Source organism: Cyprinodon tularosa, unplaced genomic scaffold (assembly GCF_016077235.1).
Source record: "Cyprinodon tularosa strain WSP-4 unplaced genomic scaffold, ASM1607723v1 ctg327, whole genome shotgun sequence".
NCBI lineage: Eukaryota > Metazoa > Chordata > Actinopteri > Cyprinodontiformes > Cyprinodontidae > Cyprinodon > Cyprinodon tularosa.
The window spans coordinates 480,757-503,148 of NW_024039038.1; the positions used below are offsets into that span (position 1 = coordinate 480,757).

The 22,392-nt window shown below is 36.4% G+C and overlaps 3 protein-coding genes across 4 annotated transcripts; all 3 read left to right on the forward strand.

Moving 5' to 3' along the window:
• Positions 1-4,743: 4,743 nt before the first annotated feature.
• Positions 4,744-7,095, forward strand: LOC119788846. The gene is made up of 4 exons (XM_038293504.1): positions 4,744-4,939; positions 5,427-5,646; positions 6,271-6,328; positions 6,422-7,095. Exons 1-4 carry the CDS (start codon positions 4,746-4,748, stop codon positions 7,042-7,044), a joined length of 1,095 nt encoding a protein of 364 aa, XP_038149432.1. The 5' UTR covers positions 4,744-4,745; the 3' UTR covers positions 7,045-7,095.
• Positions 7,096-11,163: 4,068 nt separating this feature from the next.
• On the forward strand, positions 11,164-13,021 carry LOC119788812 (extracellular calcium-sensing receptor-like). Its single transcript, XM_038293458.1, has 4 exons — positions 11,164-11,371; positions 11,488-11,758; positions 11,838-12,641; positions 12,746-13,021. The coding sequence occupies exons 1-4, from the start codon at positions 11,169-11,171 to the stop codon at positions 13,019-13,021; spliced, it is 1,554 nt and encodes a 517-aa protein (XP_038149386.1). The 5' UTR covers positions 11,164-11,168.
• A 5,448-nt stretch (positions 13,022-18,469) lies between these two features.
• LOC119788836 (extracellular calcium-sensing receptor-like) lies at positions 18,470-21,908 on the forward strand. Of its 2 annotated transcripts, none has more exons than XM_038293492.1 (6): positions 18,470-18,670; positions 18,790-19,072; positions 19,171-19,998; positions 20,097-20,318; positions 20,409-20,532; positions 20,716-21,908. In XM_038293492.1, the coding sequence occupies exons 1-6, from the start codon at positions 18,471-18,473 to the stop codon at positions 21,612-21,614; spliced, it is 2,556 nt and encodes an 851-aa protein (XP_038149420.1). In that variant the 5' UTR covers position 18,470; the 3' UTR covers positions 21,615-21,908. The 2 variants fall into 2 exon arrangements, with proteins under 2 accessions (XP_038149420.1, XP_038149421.1); XM_038293493.1 differs by having other exon boundaries at positions 20,220-20,318.
• Positions 21,909-22,392: the final 484 nt, after the last annotated feature.

Below are 22,392 nucleotides of genomic sequence, written 5' to 3' on the forward strand. Positions count from 1 at the left end.
AAAACCAGGACCAGACCAGGAGCAGTCTGTGAGAGACAGACTTCCAGCGGTTTTGAGGCTTCTGCAAGATATTTCCCTTGAAAATAACAGTGCGGATAGAAAAGTGGAAGCAAAGGGTCTTTTGGCTCAAATTGATTTTCAGTTTATAGCACTTTTAGTTACTTTTTGTAAAGTGCTCGGGGATATCAAAATCCTGTCTGACATGCTCCAATCTAGCAATCTTGATTTATCAAAAGCCGTAGATTTAGTCGGCTCCCTGACAGACACATTGAAAAGCTACAGAAGTGAAGCTTGCTTTGGTGAACTACCGAGGGACACTCAAGGACTAGTAGAACGCTGCAAAATAAGCACTCTGCCACTCAGCAAGAGACAGCCTAAGGCCAGTTCCAGGTTTTTGGACTCACTGGTAATGACTACTGTAGGACAGAGGCACAGTGACCAAAGTAATGAGGATTTTAACAGAGGTGTCTTTTATCAGATACTTGACTGTCTCACAGTTGAGCTTGAGAGGCGCTTTTCACAGAAGAATTGTGAGATAATGCTAGGGGTTCAGTCTCTGGTCCCAAAAAGCCCATTATTCTTGAAAGAGGAAACACTGTATGCTTTTGGACAGACATTTGAGTCAGATCTAGAAGATCTTAAACATGAGTTTCACCAAACCAGACGGCTTCTTCTGAGGAGAGAAAAAGGTGGGTTGGAGAGACCCTCTACTTTACTTGACTTTGTTGTGTTCCTGGAATCTTATAAAGAGGTTTTTCATGAGCTGTTTAGACTTTGTAAGATTTCAGTTGTTATCCCAGTCAGTACTGCATCCTGTGAGCGAAGTTTATTTGCTCTAAAACTGATCAAAAACCACCTTAGAACAGTTGAGTCAAGGAGGGCACATGCCCTCAACATGGATGACTTTGTAAAACATTTTGCTTCTTCCCACCAAAATCGGAGAATTATGCTCTCTTGAGTGTATCCTGGCTTTGAGTTTGCAGTATGTTGTTCCCATTCAAAGCTTATTTGACTATAGCAGTGTTTCTCAAACCTTTATAAATACCACCAGGGTAATGCTGGTCAGCTCTTGTGGTATTATCTTGCAGTTTACTATTTGGAGCCAGTTTTATTTATTTTTGAGAATTTGTTTTTGGTTATATTCTGGGCTCTGAGTTTACATTTACATGTTCACTGTTTCATAGTGCCCTTCAACGTCTTGTTTGGTCATGGCAAATCTTTGTTAAATAAACCATTTTAATTTGAGTGTGTGTGAGAAAATATTTGTTTCCTTTCGTTCATCATTTGTATATGGACCCCTCTGATAAAGCCTTGCTCACCGTTTGGCCACCCCTTGAAAAAAAGTCTAGCTCCGCCACTGATCTTTAGTATATCTTAACCTCTTGATCAGAGATAATCTTTAATTTTTTAGATTTATTTTTCCTATTAATAGGTAATAATAATAGTAAAGCTAGAAATTATGATCTTAGATTTTAATATACAAAAATTTAACAAAAGTTTGTTTTGTAGCAAAAACTCCATATTCTTATTCCTTAAACATACAAAAAGCAAAAGACCTGGAAAAAAATGTAGAAAAAAAATAAAAAAGACAATCAAGAGTCCTGTTGGATTAGCTGTTTTATTCTTACTCTATAAATGTTTATTGACAAGGAGCTTTTCAAAAGCATTAATGCCCCTTGAATATTTTCACTTTTTTTCTCCTTTTAGAGCTTGAAACTTATGCCATTTTAATTGTTATTTCATGCGATAGACAAGGAAAAAATTCGACATATTTTATTTTACAAATACATCTCGGTATGTAATTTGATTTAGAACTTTAGTGATACAACTGCACCATGATGACAACATAAAAAACTTGTACTTTTTAGTCTGCCTTGAAATTTATTTGTTTTTACATGACATATATTCTACAGTAAATAAAGTATTTTAATCCTAGTTGCGGTAAAACATTTTTTAGATTTTCAGTTTTCATGAGTACATTGATGAGGCAATATATACATGCTGTCCTAATCTTCCCACAAAGAGGGAAAAATAATAATAATAGGAACTATTTTAGCCTATTTCTCTTAACAAAATCTTAAAAATGTGAAAAAACATCTTTCCAGATATATGGTCAGTTCACAACCCAAGATCAGTGTCCGAATTTAGCACACACAATCTGTTAGATATCACTATGCTTGTATATTTATGTACACCTCCTGTCGTCAAAACAAATCCCTGGATACAACAGCTAAAATGAGCTTTCTCCACAGAGGTGCCAGGAACTACCTTAGAAATAGGCATGGGCGCAACTGCATATTTTTGAGGTGTATGCAAACAGATCTTCAGCCCCCCCCCCATCCGTCTCATACAGCTTTCCTGCTTTAGTCATGCACTTACATAATACAGTAAAATACAGTACTCATATTATAGAATGTTTTTTTTATGTTGCACGTTATATCAGGTGATGATTTCAATCATAATCAAATAAGAAGTTTAATGAAGTACAAATTTACAACAGTAATGGCACTCAGTGCTCAACATTTTCTGTAGCGGAAATATGAAATCTTAACAGCCTGGACTCCATGTCAGAGTTTTAACATCTATGACATTTAAACTGTTAAATTCCGTGACGCTGCACTTACCCATTTGTCAAGTATACCATTAAATGATATAGACTCTACCACACTGTTTTCAATATAGATCACTGCTAACTGGGACTAACAATCGTTGCTCATATTTGAAGGAAATGATGTTTTGATGAGCTTCAGCTTGCTAAATGACCTCTCTGCAGATGCAACTGTCAGAGGCATGGTTAAAAATACTTTAAGGGCTACTGTCAAATTTGGAAATACCAAATCAAGGTTTTCTTGAATGAGGAAATTTTACTTTTCTAGAGCCTTGTAACTCTTCAGTAGATGGCTTGTTGGGTATATTTCTTGAACATTATCTATTGAAAAAAAACTCAATGAATGAAAATATTTCTTTTAATGGCTATTTTGTCAGATATTTGACGGGTAATGTTTGATTTATCTAAAGGTTTTTATCTGTTACTGTGTAAATGGGATTGACTGTAATTTAAGGACAGATTATAATATATCTGCAGTGTAGGGACAATAAATCTGAAAGGATTTCTATTTTTTAACTGCTATTTTGCAAAATTTGCTTAACTAAATATTTTTTCTTGTTGAATATAAGATATTTTGTTGAATATAAGATATTTTGCAGATATATTTTTTTATATATAAATTGTTTTCTTATATCTTTCTACCCCTTTTATAGAATAGAATAAAAAATCTTTATTGCCCTACAATGGGGAAATTTAAAGCAGCAAAAGTATTATTGAAAAAAAAATGGTCATACAAATATGGACCTTAGAAAAATATATAAGAAAAATATAATAGTGAAGAGTTAAAATAAATATAGAAGATGCCAATTAGAAAAACATTTTTTCTAAAGGGGTTTCTAAAGTTTTAAAGCCCCATCTATTACAGCGCCCCTATGTGTCACATATACTGCATACCCACTTTTTGCGCCACTGGAGATATGGTAAGGAGTTTGGTGATCTGGGAGAAGTGGCTGAAGTGGCTCTGACATCTTTTTTGGTTGCCTTCACTGATAGCACACTGGAAGCATTTTGTCTCTCGGCTGGCCTGACCTTCTACAAGCAAAGCTAGAGTAGGTGTCTTGGGAAAAGGAAGTCTAGAAGTTATTACTGTTTTTTCAAGACCAGGTTGCGGAAAAGGGAAGGAAGAGTACAAGTGTCATACCTACATGAGTCAAGTACCTTTAGCTGGAGTTGTCCTTCTCTTAATTAGGTATCATTCCCTATGTTGTTGCCCTCTTCCTCATTTTCCTTTCACAGGCAAATTTTGCCCCATTTTAAGACAGCTATTGGCAAAAGCTCCTGCTGACCACAATATAGGAGGCTTATATGTCAAGGTGTCCTCTCAAATGGGTCACTGAATGAGTGGTTAACCTAATGATGATTGTCATTTCTTTGTAGCTTATTTGTCATCTTGATCCTAATTCTTCTTCTATGTTTTATGGAGGTTAGTTAGCAAGCTTTAGTTAGCCCCACTAACTGAAATGTCCATTAGTTAATAAATCGCCTTGTGCTTGACAACTGAGATGGCAGTAAACACATCATATTTATGAGTTGTGAAAGAGAAGGCCATGAACAATGAAAGATAAATTTTACATGTTCAATTATTGATATCAGCTAGTTAAAAAAAATGTAAATATTTATCTTTCTTATTTTTAAAACACATATTTGACCTTTAAGTATCCAATTACTTTTTTTGTTTATTTTTTGCAACTTTATGAAGTCCCCGTCTGTTAGAAAATAAGGAAAAACCTGCTTCTATTATTAAAAAGGATTTCTTTTTACTTTAACAAAATGTGCTGAAATTAAGCAATACTGTATCATTCTTAAAAGCCAATAGAAAAATATGTGTGTGGGACAAATGTGTAAAAACCATGCACCTGTATAATTTTCCTTGTTTTTTGTTACCACGTAACAATTATTGTTTCTAGACTATTACTATCATTTAACACTAAGAGTTATGTGCAATCTAATGTTTTTTTAATGTCAGTGAAATATTCATACATGATAATTTTTAAACATTAATCAAATAAATGCAAAATAATTTGCATAACCCACTGAGAGTGGTCCACCAAGTTGCCTCCTACACCACAGATACCAAGAGAGAGCTTTAAAAAGACGACTTTGAAACAAACACATATGTTAGAGGCAAACCTCAGCAATGACAACAGTCACAGTTTGCTTCTTAATTCTGTTTACATGCATTATACCATCTGGTACTTGGCCTAGCCTAGACCATCCAAATGAACTTTGTCAGAATGAGTATCTTCAAGGAAACAAGACCTTAAGCTTATCATGTAAACATTCTGTCATTTATGACAGAATCAAAATAAAACCAAGCTTGGGATTTATGAGGTGAGTAACTTGCAGTTAAAATGTATGGTTTCCAAGTTTCAAATTTTCTATCCTTTTAGATGCAGCTTCTCCGGTGAACATGTGCATTCATATCAGTAATCTGAATACTCAGGAGTGTTTTTCACATATTTAGTGACAATTTAGCAGTAATCTCATTAAGCCCCCTGCAGGGAGCTGGTTAGAATTAGGTGGTTTGCATCCTGCATGAAGAAGCCCCTCCAAAGACAATTAGACAATCTCTTGAGAGGATAAGCAGTTAAATGTCACTTAAGTATATTTATTGTAATTATAAGCAGAACTCCCTACTGTGATAAAGCTGTTGTCTTATATTTGCATCTTGCATAGTTATTCCATCAGTTAGCATTTCCTGCTTTTTAAATGCCTGTTGATTCTTCTGGATGATAATGAACAGATAAGAAATTGTGGTACACATATGTCATGTGAGAAATCCAACAAATATATGTTTTCTTTTTCTTTGTGATTATAGATCTTCTAAATGGGTTGTGGCCTTTGACAATATTTTGGTTTATAAGGGATGCACAATGTCAAGGTTATGCATGCTCTTTGACTCATGCTTATATGTTCTGAAAAAAGCTAAGCAAAATGTGATCACCACAGAGGAAAACAGAGAAAAGTTTAAAAATGATGTCCTAAAATGTGGGATTAATTTCCTCTATAAAACCCACTGCCCTTTGGTTAAGATGAAGGTGAGTGCAATGTTTACTCTATTCTAGGACAGGAGAACAGTATGATTTGATAGGTTAATTTTGATTACAGAGTAGTTCAGAATAGTTCAGATCTGATAATGTGGTAATCATAGACCTGATTACATAAGTTTATTATTAAACAATATTTCTATGCAACTCCTTTAACACAAAAGCTTGCATAAGTAAATTATATACATTTGTATTGTGTGTCTCCTACTGTGAGATCAGAGGTTCAGAGCCATATTACCATTTCTCATCCATATCAGTAAAGAAAACTTAATTTTGTTATTATTTTCAAGGGGTTTGGAAGGAGTTTTTCAATGAGTTACTAATATCAGACTTCTGAAATACCAAATACTCAAATTTTACCTCAGAGTCTGTTGTGATGAGGTGTGTAATATGAAACTTTTTTATTGATTATAATAATGACTACAAGTATTTTTAAAGGATTGTATCTTGTTGAATATATGTTTTTGTTTTTTTACTTATCCAGCATTTAATAGAATCATTAAATATAATCAAAAATTACAGAACAAAAAGATAAGAGGTTGAAGCTTTTCATAAGGTGTTATTTGCAGAAGCAGAACTCAGTAATGTTTGTGACGTGCTATATTTCATCCACAGATCCTCTCAGCCTTTTCATCAACATCCTGCTCAAAAGAAGTTTTTATGATCAAAGCAGGTAATGTTACTTGTCCTGTAATTGTTACAAATTAGTATTTATTTCCTCTTCATTTGCATATTCTTACCATTGTACAACTTTGCTTTTCCACAGAAACATTAACATGTCCTGTTTGTACAACAGTATGTGATGTTCTTTCAGCCTCTAGCAGACTTTTCCTGGCAATGGCATTTATGATGTTAATCTATACAACATGGCTAAAAACAAACCTGAGTGTTGCTGCTTATAATGGTAATGTTGCAATGGGGATGCTTTTCACATTTGCAATGCATTGTTCATTTGACCGGTTATTGATGACCCTCTACCTCATTTGTGCTCTAACAAAAACTAGTCATGTATTAATTGCCTACCAGGCTGTGCATTTGTTCATAACTAGACTTTTTTCTTTGCACCTGAAGTCAACGACCACTATGTTGATTCTTTGGCTAATTGTTATCATTACAATTCCTAATAAGAACTTGAAAGATTGGTCTACAGATCTCCATCTGCGCAATATTTTTGAATCAACACGAAGAATGTGTGCTGGCTTAGGACAGCTTATGTTTCTGGTTTCTTTTTACTGTTCATTGGCTATCCTCCCCTCTTTAACACAATTCATCCAGAGTGAATTTAACAGTATGAATTTCCTTTTTCACCTCCAGCTGTTCACATACCCACAAAATTCAAGAACACCAAGAAAGTATGTAATTTTTGTAAGAATATACAGGTTAATTTAAGAACAATTTTCAATTTTTCTACTAAAACAATAAAGAATGTTTACATCTTAATGTACTGCAATTATTATTATTATTATTATATTGTTTAAGCAGTTTATGTGGTGTTTTAGATTTTCAAAAGGTTTTAAACCTGTGAAAAAACATTTCCACTTCTTTCTGTTAATTGTTTTCACACTTTAATATTTCAGGTCCATTCATCGATTAATTTTCTATATCAGCTTCTTCTGAGTCACAGAGTCGCAAGGAGAACTAGTATCTACATGCAAAAGGCAAGGTACACCCTAGACAGTTTGTCAGACCATCCCAGTTAACCTAACATTCATCTTTTTGGACTGTGGGAAGAGACCAGAGTACCCAGAGAAAACTGACGGTTGCTAACAAATGCATCACAATGCATCTCAAAATGTCTAATTTCGGCCTGCAAATTTTGGGCTAAAATGCAAACACAACACTTAACTGATGATTTCATAAATGAAGAGAACAATAACATTCAAGCCATGGGGGCCCTGTATAAAATTGTAACTTCTGTCTAAAACAAATAACTGCTTGTTCACCTTTTGGCAGCAGTAAATCCAATCAGCATTTGTGAGCATTACTGACTCCTTTATCCATTGTATGGAGCTGAAGTCTGTTGGACCTGCTCTTTTTTCATTAAATTCTCACCTGCTTTTTTCCTTAAAAAGACTCAAACTCATTATCCTTCATTTATTTTCAGTGTGGAACATCGGGAAAAAAACAACAATCAGAAAAAAGATAATGATTACCCACTGTGTATGCCTTTCAACATTACAGACTGGATGTTCAGGTCCTGTTCAGGTCCATTGAACCCAGACCTGATAAAAGTGGGTCGCTACATACATATCTCCCTTTCCGTCTCTGGTTTGTGTGTGTGATTCTGTCTCTCTGGACCTGCCATTTCTGGACAAGGTTGAGTCAAAATTGAGGCATTGACTTGTGCTTGCTTTCACATTCCTACTCAATCAGAACTCTGAATCAAAGTACAACATTTGTTCTGGGGGTTGGAGCTCTGTGAAAATGTTCTATTTCATTACATCTAATTTATTTAAAATAGCAGGGCCTTATGTTTTAACTATTCCCACAGAAACAATCACACAAGGTTAATAATTAATTAAGCTAATAGTTATAATTTGTGATGAAGCAAATCATTGAATAAAAAATTATTTGATCAAGTAATAATTTAATAACTTGTATTTATATTCTGGCTGTTAGCAATGTTATTGACCACCAACCAAATAAATGTGTCTCTGTTCATTCGGATGTTACTGAAAGAAAAGTGAATCCAACCTGAGTGATAAACTGTTCACAGTGTACAATAAACAGTAAAGACCACGGGTTAAAATAAATGGTACCTTTATTAGCTACAATCAGAGGTGCCAAGGAACGAAGTACAAATACTTCGTTATTGTACTTAAGTACACTTTTTAGGTATCTCTACTCAACACCATTACTTATTTTTCTTCCTCCTACTCATACATTTTCATACAATTATCTGTACTTTCTATTTCTAACATAAAAAAAAAACGTTACTCGTTACTCTTGGCTTTGGTTCAATGTTTATAAATATATATTTCACGTCATGTGCACCATCCGATGCAGATCATTTGCAACATCCATATCTAGTGAGAACTAGTGTAATTGGATGAATCATATAACGCAAACACTCATTGATTAACTATTCGTCAAATTTGTGCTGACGCCAGAGAAAATCATCAGAAGCAAACAGGTGTTCTTCAAACAGCAAATGCGAATTGTCTATGCCAATGTCGGATTCAGAAAAAGATGTTGAAATGTCTGAAAGGTCGGACACAGGCGAGACCGTATCGAGAGATGGAGACGGAGACCAACAAGACCTCCCTTGTCCTTGGCCCTATCTCAAAGAATTTTTCGAAATATTAAAAAATTGAGCTTTCAATTCATATAGTGCCATTATCGGACTTAAGTGGGACAAAATCAGACCGACCAAACACAGCCCAATTTTCAACAACTATTTGTGGACTATGATAGACAGACCAGATTTAGCCTAAAAACCAACCTCTAAATGACATCTGGTTTTTTGGAGGGATAGGGCTTACTGACTGTTTCTTCTTTTGACAACAAATAAAAGCAGCGTCCCTCGGATGCCGACATACCAGCTGCAAGTGTGATGAACTATACACTCACCGGCCACTTCATTAGGTACCCCATGCTAGTAACGGGATGGACCCCCTTTTGCCTTCAGAACTCAATTTTTCGTGGCATAGATTCAACAAGGTGCTGGAAGCATTCCTCAGGGAGTTTGGTCCATATTGACATGATGGCATCACACAGTTGTTGCAGATTTGTCGGCTGCACATCCATGATGCGAATCTCCCGTTCCACCACATCCCAAAGATGCTCTATTGGATTGAGATCTGGTGACTGTGGAGGCCATTTGAGTACAGTGAACTCATTGTCATGTTCAAGAAACCAGTCTGAGATGATTCCAGCTTTGTGACATGGCGCATTATCCTGCTGAAAGCAGCCATCAGAAGTTGGGTACATTGTGGTCATAAAGGGATGGACATGGTCAGCAACAATACTCAGGTAGGCTGTGGCGTTGCAACGATGCTCGATTGGTACCAAGGGGCCCAAAAGTGCCAAGAAAATATTCCCCACACCATGACACCACCACCACCAGCCTGAACCGTTGATACAAGGCAGGATGGATCCATGCTTTCATGTTGTAGACGCCAAATTCTGACCCTACCATCCGAATGTTGCAGCAGAAATCGAGACTCATTAGACCAGGCAAGGTTTTTCCAATCTTCTATTGTCCAATTTCGATGAGCTTGTGCAAATTGTAGCCTCAGTTTCCTGTTCTTAGCTGAAAGGAGTGGCACCCGGTGTGGTATTCTGCTGCTGTGGCCCATCTGCCTCAAAGTTCGACGTACTGTGCATTCAGAGATGCTCTTCTGCCCACCTTGGTTGTAACGGGTGGTCATTTGAGTCACTGTTGCTCTTCTATCAGCTCGAACCAGTCTGGCCATTCTCCTCTGACCTCTGGCATCAACAAGGCATTTCCGCCCACAGAACTGCCGCTCACTGGATGTTTTTTCTTTTTCGGACCATTCTCTGTAAACCCTAGAGATGGTTGTGCGTGAAAATCCCAGTAGATCAGCAGTTTCTGAAATACTCAGACCAGCCCTTCTGGCACCAACAATCATGCCACGTTCAAAGTCACTCAAATCACCTTTCTTCCCCATACTGATGCTCGGTTTGAACTGCAGGAGATTGTCTTGACCATGTCTACATGCCTAAATGCACCGAGTTGCCGCCATGTGATTGGCTGCTTAGAAATTAAGTGTTAACGAGCAGTTGGACAGGTTTACCTAATAAAGTGGCCGGTGAGTGTAGTTCTGTCATGAGCAAATAAAAAAGTAATTTATAATTGAGGAGTTTAATTCAACTTTCTGTTAAATTCAGTTTATTTATATAGCACCAATTCACGACAATTCAACCAGATCATACAGTTAGATTGGTTCACAGTTTTCTATCTAAGGAAAGCCAGCTGATTGCATTGACTCATTGACTCAAAAGCAATTCCTCCCACCGCTGTTCCTTGTAGAAACAGTGGAGAGGAAAATTCCATTTTAACAGGAAGAAACCTCCAGTAGGACCAGGCTCAGCGTGAGTGAGGCCATTCCAACAAACGTGTTAGAGCAGTTAATAACGGAAAACATGTTAAACTATTATGATGTTCAATGCAAAACCATTAAATCAATTCAAAAAGGAAATGTTATGAAAGATGTATGGTGGCAGTCCGCTTACAGAAAATCTGGAGAAGCCTCTGACTAAAGCCTGATGAGCATCCTGTTCATCCGGTTGTTGTACAACAGCCTCATGAACAGGATGCTCAGGGCCATCAATACCGTTTTTCGTTTTATTTTATCTTAATTGCACATGTATACTGCCACATACTTGAATGGCAGCTTCTGTTTTAATAATACATGAACCGCAGTACTGGAGTTCCTGTGAGAATTCCTGATGTGTGTTTCTTGCCTGGGGATTTTTTCCTCACTAGAAACAACCTATAAAGTTCTGCTTTCAGGCCAGCAAGGTTTCAGTAGATTGGAGGCTGGTTTAGAATGGGTGTCATTATCTTTGTCTTACTAACCCTGCTTTCAAGAACACGGGCAGATGAGCAAACATGCAAAGTGATTCAAAAGACAACTTTAAAGTCATTTTCCAAGAATGGTGATCTGAATATAGCAGGAATTTTCTCTATAACAAGTACAAGAAAACTGGTTGACAACAACTATCAAGCAGTTCCGTATTCTTACTGTCAAAGGTCAGTTCATATACGTGCATTGTATATTATGAAAAATGTTTTATATGTCATTTCAATCTTTTATTATAACTGGTACATTATCTTTTGTTATCTTTCCATCTTTATCCTGTTTGTAGATATAACCACAGAGAACTTAAGTTTGCCCAAACAATGATTTTCACTGTGGAGGAGATCAACAGGGATCCTTCGCTCCTCCCTGGATTAACCTTGGGTTACAAGGTGTACAATGGGTGTGGGGTTGAAAACCTTATTCGAGCAGCTATTGAAGCCTTGAATGGAAATGATCCACTGGACTGCAGTGGTCAGACCCTGGCTGTTTTAGGTCATTCATCCTCAGGTGTGAGTGACGATATAAACACTATAATCAGCTCAGTATCTGTACCACAGGTAAGAAGAAAGTAACTGAAAATAATGTTCCCTTTGAAATTGATGGAAACTTATATATATTTTTTTCTTTTGTCTCAAGATCAGCCACTTGTCTACATGTGCTTGCTTAAGTGAAAAAAGTCGATATCCAACCTTCTTCAGAACAGTACCAAGTGACCAATTCCAAATCACAGCTCTGGTACAGCTTATGAAATACTTTGATTGGCGCTGGGTAGGAGTAATTTATTCTATGGGTACATATGCTGCGGAGGGTTCATCTGAGTTTGTGAAAAAAGCACAAAAGGAAGGTATATTTGTAGAATACCGGCTACTTTACCTAAAATCGTCCATATCCAAATTTAGAACTATTGTAAAAACACTGAAGAAGTCTTCATCCAAGGTGGTGTTATTGTTTATGTCTCTTTCTTACACAAAGTCGTTTCTTTCAAAAATGGAAGGGCATAATATAACTGGAAAGCAGTGGGTTGGCAGTGAATCTTGGATCACACATGCAGACCTTGTTTCTGCTGATAGAGAGCACATCCTACATGGGGCGATAGGATATTCCCTTCCTAGGGCATCCATACCAGGTCTCGGGGCATTCCTGCTTAGTTTGAAACCTTCTGATGAATCAAACAGTACTCTAATTAAAGCTGTCTGGGAGGATTTTTTTGACTGCAGCTTCACCCCATCAAATACCTCAACGTTGTGTACTGGTGAAGAAGATCTAAAGAACATCACCAGTGACTACACAGATATAACAAATTTCAGAGAAGAAAATTCTGTTTACACAGCTGTTTACTCAGTAGCATTTGCTCTACAAATGCTTTTGCAGTGTGAAAATGGCTTAAATCCTTCCACAGGAAAGCTGTGTTTGACCAAGGAGGAAGTCACGCCTAAGTTAGTAAGTTCCAAGAACATAAAGCAACAAAGATCTCATGATGAAGCTTGGTGTTTTTTGAAAGGATGTGTGTGTACGTGTATACAATTTGTAATCTCTATCTATAGGTGTTTGATGCCTTGAAACATATAAACTTCACCACTAGGAATGGGGACATAGTTTACTTTGATGAAAATGGTGACTCTATTGCCAAGTATGACCTAATGAATTGGCAGATGAGGGAGGATGGATCAGTGGACATAGTCAGGATTGGCGAGTTTGATGATTCTTATCCAGAAGGGAAGAAACTAAAATTTAACAATGTCAAAATAGTTTGGAGCGGCTACAATAATGCGGTAATTGTTAAACACAATATTACAATGTTGCTTAATTTTGAAGTCTAACAATTAATACTTGCTTTTAATAATACATTTCTTGAATTATGTTTTCCGTAATCAGCCGGCAAGGTCTGTCTGCAGAGAACCGTGTCCACCAGGGACCCGAATGGCAATAAACAAAAATAAACCTTTGTGCTGCTTTGATTGCTTTCAATGTCCTGAAGGGACAATTAGTAATCAGACAAGTAAGTGTGTTCTTGTTTTTTTGTTTTTATCATAGATAATATCTGAATATCATAACAGGAATGATTTTGAGCCAATTATAGTTTGACAGTATACTTATACTGTTGTGGAATTTCATATTTGTTACAGATTCTCTCAACTGTTTGACCTGTCCACCTGAGTTTTGGCCAAATAATAGGAGAGACATTTGTGTCCCAAAACCCATCGAATACCTTTCTTATATGGAAACCCTGGGGACACTTCTCACTGTATTTGGCACTGTTGGTTTATTTGTATCCCTTTTCATGACAATAATATTTTTTACTCATAAAGAGACTCCCTTAGTAAGAGCAAACAACTCTGAGCTGAGCTTTCTGCTTCTGTTTTCACTGAAACTCTGTTTCCTCTGCTCTTTGACTTTCATTGGTCGACCCACTAATTGGTCTTGCATGCTTCGACACACTGCATTCAGCATTACATTTGTCCTCTGCATTTCATGTGTTCTCGGAAAAACAATAGTGGTTCTGATGGCTTTCAGAGCAAGACTTCCAGGCAGCAACGTAATGAAGTGGTTTGGACATACACAGCAAAGAGTCAGTGTTCTTATCTTCACTCTCATTCAGATTCTCATTTGTCTAGTTTGGCTGTTAACTAATCCTCCTTTCCCCAACATGAATATGCAGTACTATAAAGACCGAATAATTCTGGAGTGTGATCTGGGCTCAAAAATTGGATTCTGGGCAGTATTGGGTTATATTGGAATTCTTGCGGCATTTTGCTTTATTTTTGCTTTTCTTGCCCGAAAACTCCCAGACAATTTTAATGAAGCCAAACTAATCACATTTAGTATGCTGATATTCTGCTCAGTGTGGGTCACATTTATTCCAGCTTATGTTAGTTCACCAGGAAAGTTTACTGTAGCTGTAGAAATATTTGCTATCCTGGCCTCAAGTTTTGGTTTGCTGCTTTGTATTTTTGCTCCAAAATGCTATATTATTTTACTGAGGCCAGAGCAAAACTCAAAGAAGTGTTTATTGGTTAAGATGTCAGCAAAATGATGTTTAATTGTAATACTAGAGTTATTTTAAAGAACACTGTCCTGATTCTATACTCATATTGACAAATCTTGCACTAAATAGCACAAAATAAAACTATATTCTGTTTGTTTTTATGTAATGCTTCTTTATTTCCTAAAAGGCAAGATGTTAATGCTCTTCATGTACTGTATGCTTAAATAAAGTTCACTAAGATCTTAGGTAATGTCCTTAAAACATGTCCAAATATGTCCAAATTAAGTTGAATGATTGTGCCTGTATGACCTTCTTAAAACACTTGGTCATGCTGAAAGATGTTGCAGGCAGCAGATCACTCTCCATGGTATCTCTGTACTCTTTTACGTCTTTCAAATGTGCTCAGTTTGAACCTGCCCTTTATCTGTCAAGGCTACAGGGCACCAGTGGTGAATGTGCCAATCGTGGTGTTCTTGGGCAAATGTCAAGTGTCTTGAAAAGTGTATGTGTCTGTGAGCACATACACCATCTGTGGACATCAAGCCCTCATACCCAGAGGCATAGCCATAAAATCCTAATGGGGTGGCCAGTCAATAACCAATGTACAGTGAGGGGTGGTCAAAAGGCGCCAGACCCTCAGGGTCAATCTACACTATTCCAACAAGAACACGTACAACATCCATATTTTCTAAATAAAAACTAACTAAACTTTCCTTTGCTAACAAATAGACACATATATTTAAACATCCATGGCGTCTAAATAAAAGGTATACTGGACAAAGTTCTTTCAGGTTCAAGCTCTGGGACGAACATATTTTACATTGTCATTACCTACTTTTAGGAATAATAATTCTGCAAAAAATATATATTTAAATGTACTAATATCCTTATTAAATGAATTTTTAAGTTATTAAAGTAGTTATTTATCAATGATTTCACTGAAGACTCCTAGATGACTTACAGAGACACATAACTTTCTATTTACCCAAAATAACACAAAATTTAGTTCTAAAAAGAGTGTGAATTCTGCCTTTATCATTTTTAATGTTAGTATATTGATGCTGATATTGATATATTGATTGTTAATATATAAAAAATGTAAATGTTTAATAAGATTGAACATTCCCCTTGAGAGTATTACTGCTGCCACTGTCTGTATTAGAGGGAAAAAATGGTAGGGGTGGCCACAGAGGTGGCCAATGATTGCTTACGGGTGGCCATGGCCAACCCTGGCCCCCCATCTAGCTCCGACCCTGATCATACCATCCTCAGGGAGTCGGTTTCTAACCGTTTCTGTACACAAATGCACATTTGTGGTCAGCAGGATTATATCCCTCCTATGGCCTCCTCTATGTCTCATGGTAACACCTGAAGCCTCTGGACACTATACTGACAGACACAGCAAATCTTTTAACTACAGCTTGCATTGATGTGTCATCCTGGATGAACATCTCTGGGTTATAGGTTACAGCTCATGCTACCAAGAGTGGGAAAGTACTACCAACATTCAAAAGTGACCAAAACATCAGCCAGAAATCATATGTACTGAGAATTGGTCTGTGGGTCCCATCACAGAAATAATCCTTTATTGAGTGTGTCTCACAAATTGCCTATAATTTCCAGCTGTTGTCTATTCTATTTGCACAACAGCATTTGAAACAGATTGTAAATCAATCAGTTTTGCTTCCTACATCAACAGTTGGATTTTACAAAAGTTTGATATAATTGAAACTAAATCCTGTTGTTTGCGTTCCCCCTTTTGTTCTCTGAGCAATGTGTCTCTGTCACACTATATATATATATATATATATATATATATATATATATATATATATATATATATATATATATATATATATATATATATATATACATACATACATATATAAATATATATATATACATAGATTAAATTGTACATCTAAGGACTTCATTTTCTGTTAGTATATAATGTGGCTGACTTTTATAGACTTTTATAGAATTGTCTTTTATAGACAATTGGAAGATGATCTCATTCTATTCTGTATAAAACTAGTTGTCAGTTCAGTTACAATGCAAAGAAAATATTTAAAATAGTTTAACCCTTGTCAAATCTTAACACTTTGTTTACTCCCAATGTCGGATTCAAAAATTTTGATCAAAGTGCCACAATAAAACAGCTTGTTGGAATTTTAAATCCAAAATCTACTTTACATCATGAGTTATTTATCAATTAAACTCAATTCAACTCAAATATGCTAGACATTCAGACTCTCATATAAAAGAAAAGAGAGGGAGGAGAAAGGGGAGAAAAAGAGGTGGAAAAGAAAGGAACCACCTCTTGAAATGTGATCCAAACCTGCAAGAAATTAGTGGAAACATATAGAATACAATACACTGACCACAAAAAAGAGGAAGTGTCTCATGGGTTTACAACAAATACATGTATATAAATGTAGAAAGCACAACCTACATGTGTAGATACCCCATAGCTTCAATACCCCAAACACCTACAGAGATAGAGATCACAACCTCTCCACTAATATCTTTTTCCCACTGGCAAAAAAAGCCATTTAAAACCTGGAACAGTCAGCTTTTAGTGGTAGTGGGAACAACTCACTGACCCGTGTCAACGCAAGCGACGTATGTTAAAATCAACTCGACTCTGATCAGCATGCCGGGGTAACAACAAACTCGGGTCGACCAGCTGATTTACGTGACACCATGGAGCACAATGTACGGACGTCAACACACTACACCAGTAGGGTCAGCCCTAAGCCAAAACAACTCTGTCTACATACGATAAACTTGGCACAGCACTGGCGAGACGACAAATAAATGAGCAAAACAATATAGCACATCTACTACACATTGGCTTCCTTACATGTTTTTCTTTATTGTTTCCTCTCCTGATTTATGTTGCACTGCTGACATCATCAACACTAACCAAGTGTACAGTAATGAAGTATTCAGACACACAACGGCAGGGGGACAGAGGCAATGCAGCTTGTCAGTGGGGGGTTAGACCCAGCTTTTTATGCCAGTGGGAAGGGAGGCAAATGTTGATTGTTAGCCGGTTGACCCATGTTTAAAAATCCCAGGTTAACCAGCTGGACAGTAGCAGCAAGAACGGACCAGAGGACTCAATGTTCAGACAACCCAGAACCCAAGTTTAGCATTCAACCTAACAGCTTCAGTTAATGCAGGTAGAAGCAACCAATCAGGTTGGAAATCTAGATGTAGTTAGTTACTACTTACCACTTGTTGTACTTCATCAGTATTAGACCTATACTTAAAAGGAATATAAATGCCGTATCTAAACATTATTGGTTAAGATAACGACCGACCTTTTACAATCAGAGACAGGTTTCAGATGTTACAGGCTAACAATGGAACCAAACGACCTGCTCGTCTGCTTCAATTTTCATGTTTCCAAGCAATACAAGGCCTTGTCTAAATAAAGCCTCAAACCCAATGCGAATCCAGACATTTTGAAATGAGAAAGCTTCTTGGATGGGAAGCAAAACGTCTTCAAACCTTGGAAACCAAGTCCAGTGGATTGTTTTTTAGACTTCTACGCAATATCGTTTAAGATCTTAGTCTTACTTTCCTTTCATTTTTTATCAATCATTCAATTAATTATTTATTTACCTTAATGCCACTTAAAATGTAATTTTCTTTTTCTCCTGTACAGCACTTTGAATTGTCTTGCTACTGAAACGTGCTGAATAAATAAACTTAACCTTTCCTTGGCTTTAGTCTGCATTCCACCACAACTCCATAAGGAAAGATTTTAGTTAGCAGCCTACTTTGCATATGCGTATATTATCAGTAAGCAACTGTATTTACATGTGCCAAATTCATTGACCAAAATACATTTTGATTAAAGTAAACCGATATTTAGATTTCTTTTGGAAATGTCAGTTCTTTGACACTTTTTAACTGAATTATGAGATTAACAGAAGTTATGTTTTTATTTTTCCTTAAAAGTACACTGCTGCACTAAATGTTATTAAAATCCTTAATGGTTAAATAACTATATTTGATATTTAAACATGTATTGAGTAAGTATTTTAAGAGTTTTTTTTTCTTATGAAAAGTTTCAAAACTAACTCATACATGTATTATAAGTGGTATTTCATAAGTAATTCTTATCAGCTAGCACCTCCCTTTCATACTTAGACCAATCTGTGGCTGCTTTGCCATGTGGGAAATAAATTAACTCTTCATGACGACACATCTTCCTACATCCATTATATTTTAAGATCTTTGTGCTGCTCCAAATCTGACAATGCATCACAAACATGCAAAGAAGTGTTTTTATATATTTGTGTGTTCTCTGCATGAACACAGGTAATGGCTGTGAGATCTTAGGTAAATTTGACATGCCAAGGTTGTTTAAAAAAGGTGACATAATGATCGGGGGAATATTTCCAGTTTTTAACAAAGATGTCAGTAAAGTTCCTACGTTTGAGGGGGTACCTCCTGCCGTGATATGTGCCTTGTAAGTGTGACTGTTTTTGTTGCTTTATTCTTATCTTATTCTTACCCTCGTGTGTATATCTAATTTGCAGTAGCAGACATTTACTAAGTAGTGTAGAAAAATGGCTTATATCATTGCAGGTATGACCTTCGAGCTTTTCGGTGGACCCAAGTGATGATATTTGCAATTGAAGAGATAAACAAAGATCTGGGTCTCCTTCCCAATATTACCCTGGGTTACATAATTCTCAATTCATGTTCTTCTCCTACAAATACATTACGTGCTGCACTAACGCTAGCAAGTAGTAAAAATGAAAAAGAAACAGCTTCTAGCTGTTCTCCTATATCTGCAGTCATTGCAGAGGCAGGATCCTCTCAGTCTTTGGCAGTTGCAGGGATTCTTGGACCTTTTCAAGTTCCAGTAGTAAGACATGATGCCGTATCTAAAATTGTCATTTACATTGGTGTAAAATGCTATATAATGCTGCTCTAAAATTAATGTGTTGTCTTTTTTTTCCCTAGGTAAGTTATTTTTCAACATGTGCCTGTCTCAGTAACAGAGGTAAATATCCTACCTTCTTTCGAACCATCCCCAGCGATTTCTTTCAAGCAAAAGCTTTGGCAGCACTAGTGAAACATTTTGGCTGGAAGTGGATTGGAGCCATTCAATCTGATAATGATTATGGGCGGAATGGGGTTTTGGCTTTTACAGAGGAGGTTAACAAGTTTGGGATTTGTATTGCTTTTGTTGGGACAGTTATGCGAACCTTTCCTCAAGAGAAGATTCTGAAAGTCATTGACATGATCAAACAATCAACTGTCAAAGTAATTCTGGCTTTTACTCCAGAGGGTGATTTCTCACCTTTAATGAGAGAGGTTGTGAAGCACAACATCACTGGAATACAATGGCTCGCTAGTGAAGCATGGATAACAGCACCCCAGCCTTCAACCCCTGAAATGTACCAAGCTTTTGGTGGAGCTTTGGGTTTTGTTGTACAGAAGATGGCTATGCCAAATCTACATCCATTTCTGACAGATATTAACCCTTACAGAAATCCTAGTGCACCTTTTGTGAAGGATTTTTGGGAGATAATGGTAGGTTGTCAGCCTGTTTCACATGAAATGGACATTGGTACAGGGGAAGGAACTAAAATATGTACAGGCAATGAGAAATTGAAGGATTACACCCAGGACGTGTTCTTCAATGTCACACAGCTTAGAGTTTCTTATAATGTGTATAAAGCTGTTTATGCTATTGCACATGCCCTTCACCAGCTGGTCTTCTGCCAACCAGCTGGAGGAAAAAACATGAATCCTTGCTTGAACCTGTCGGAAATTCATCCTAAAGAGGTGAGCAGTGATGAATAATCATGTCAGCAAAAAAAAAAAAAAAAAGATAAAAAATTCCAACATGCCTTTAACATGTTTTTTTTAATTATTATTATAAGGTAACCCATCAATTACAAAGAGTAAACTTCAGAAACCAGTTTGGAGATCATGTGTTTTTTGATGAGAATGGCAATCCTCCTGCCTCCTATGATATCATTAACTGGCAACTCAAAAACGGACAGGTCCAGCATGTGACTGTGGGTCATTTTGCATCTGATAAAAATGGTGACTATACACTAAGCGTGCAGGAAGAAAAGATAGTTTGGAGGACAGGAAAAATGGTACATAAAAAATAATACCTATATGTTAACCATTTTCTGATAATCACAACATGGAAGAAAAAAACTATGATCCTTTGTTTATTACTTTAGGTTCCAACATCCCTGTGCTCAAATGCTTGTCCTGTAGGAACCAGAAAAGCTCAAATTAAAGGGAAACCGATATGTTGTTTTGATTGCATTCCATGTGCCGATGGAACAATAGCCAACTTAACAGGTAAATGGACATGGTTTAAATGTACAGTACATTCATTCTGAAACCAATAAGTATAGTAAACAAACTGGGTACTTGGGTTAAAAGGATCTAATCTTTTTCTGGAAATCAATTTTGTTTTGTTTAATTTGACCCCTTTTGCCTGAACAATGTCACAAAACATATTTTCTCTTTTTTTCTTCACAGGTGCAACAGAGTGCATTATCTGTCCCCTGGAATACTGGTCAAATGAAAGAAAAGATAGGTGCATGCCAAAGACGGTTGAGTTTCTGGAATATCTTGAGCCAATGGGAATAGCTCTTACTGTTATAGCATTGCTTGGCGCCTCCCTGTCAATCCTCACGATGACCGTTTTTATTCACTACAGAGAAACTCCTGTAATAAAGGCCAGCAACTCAGAGATGAGTCTCTTCCTGCTGTTTTCTCTCTTTCTGTGTTTTCTTTGCCCTCTCACCTTCATTGGTAGACCTACAGTCTGGACATGCATGCTGCGCCACACAGCTTTTGGTGTGACGTTTGCTCTTTGCATTTCCTGCATTCTGGGGAAAACCATTGTTGTTGTAACTGCCTTCAAAGCCACACATCCTAATAATAAAGTCGCAGTTAAGTTTGGTCCAGCTCAGCAAAGGATTATTGTTTTCTCCTGCACTTTAGTTCAAATAGTGATATGCATATTGTGGTTGAAGTTAAATCCTCCCTTGCCAGATCGGGTTTTCAAATACAGCAACAAAAAGATTGTTTTAGAATGTAATACAGGGTCTGATGTTGCTTTTTATGTAGTTTTGGGGTACATAGGATTTCTCGCAGTGGTATGTTTAATTCTTGCATTTTTAGCAAGAAAATTGCCAGATAATTTCAATGAAGCCAAATTTATCACATTCAGCATGCTTATATTTTGTGCTGTTTGGATTACCTTTATCCCTGCCTATGTCAGCTCTCCAGGAAAGTTCACCGTAGCTGTGGAAATCTTTGCGATTTTGTCATCAGCATTTGGTTTATTAATTAGTATTTTTGCACCTAAATGTTACATAATATTGATAAAGCCAGAGAAAAACACAAGGAAACATGTCATGGGAAAGACATAGTCAATAATAATAATATAATATAAAATTATAAAAAGAAAATTGGATCTCTTGTTTTAAATATTAAAGTACATTGGGACTGAAAAGCTTAAAATCAAAATACTTAATAAAACAAGATTGTTAGTTCAGTGCTTATTACCTGCACAATTTTCTGTTACTTTTCTTTTCATCAATTATGTTGACTGAACTTAATTTCACCTGTAAGTGCTTAAGCAACCATGAGGGAAATGTTTTATTTGTTTTGCTCCTTTTCCATTTGTCTAACTCTGAGAAATAAGACAGATAATTCCCTCCATCTCATGATAATATGTGACTTCATAAGAAATTGAGTTTAGAAATTGTTTTATATAAATTTTCACATCAGCATTTTTTTCCATGAATGTGTTGGTATTCTGGCAGAGTTTTTTTTTTAAGGGTTAGATGCGTACAAATGTGTCAAGTCATCATATCAAAATAGGTCTTGATCAGTAACTCTTGCTAACTTCCTACAAATACAATTTTTATTTTTTAGGATTAAAATTACATTAATTTGAAAACTATTTATTATGCTTAGCAAATTATGTATATGGAAGACGAAAATAAAGACTTCTTTGATATAAGCAATGTGTCTGTGTTTTGAGTCAAAGCAAAAGGACCTCACTGTGCACAATCTTCACATTAAACACTATATTTGTTGTGCAACATCTGAAACATTGAATAAAGTAATTTTTGAAAGAAAAATGTATTTCAGTTTAGTAAGTGTGCTTTGCTGGTCTGGTTGACAATATACAAAATATTTATC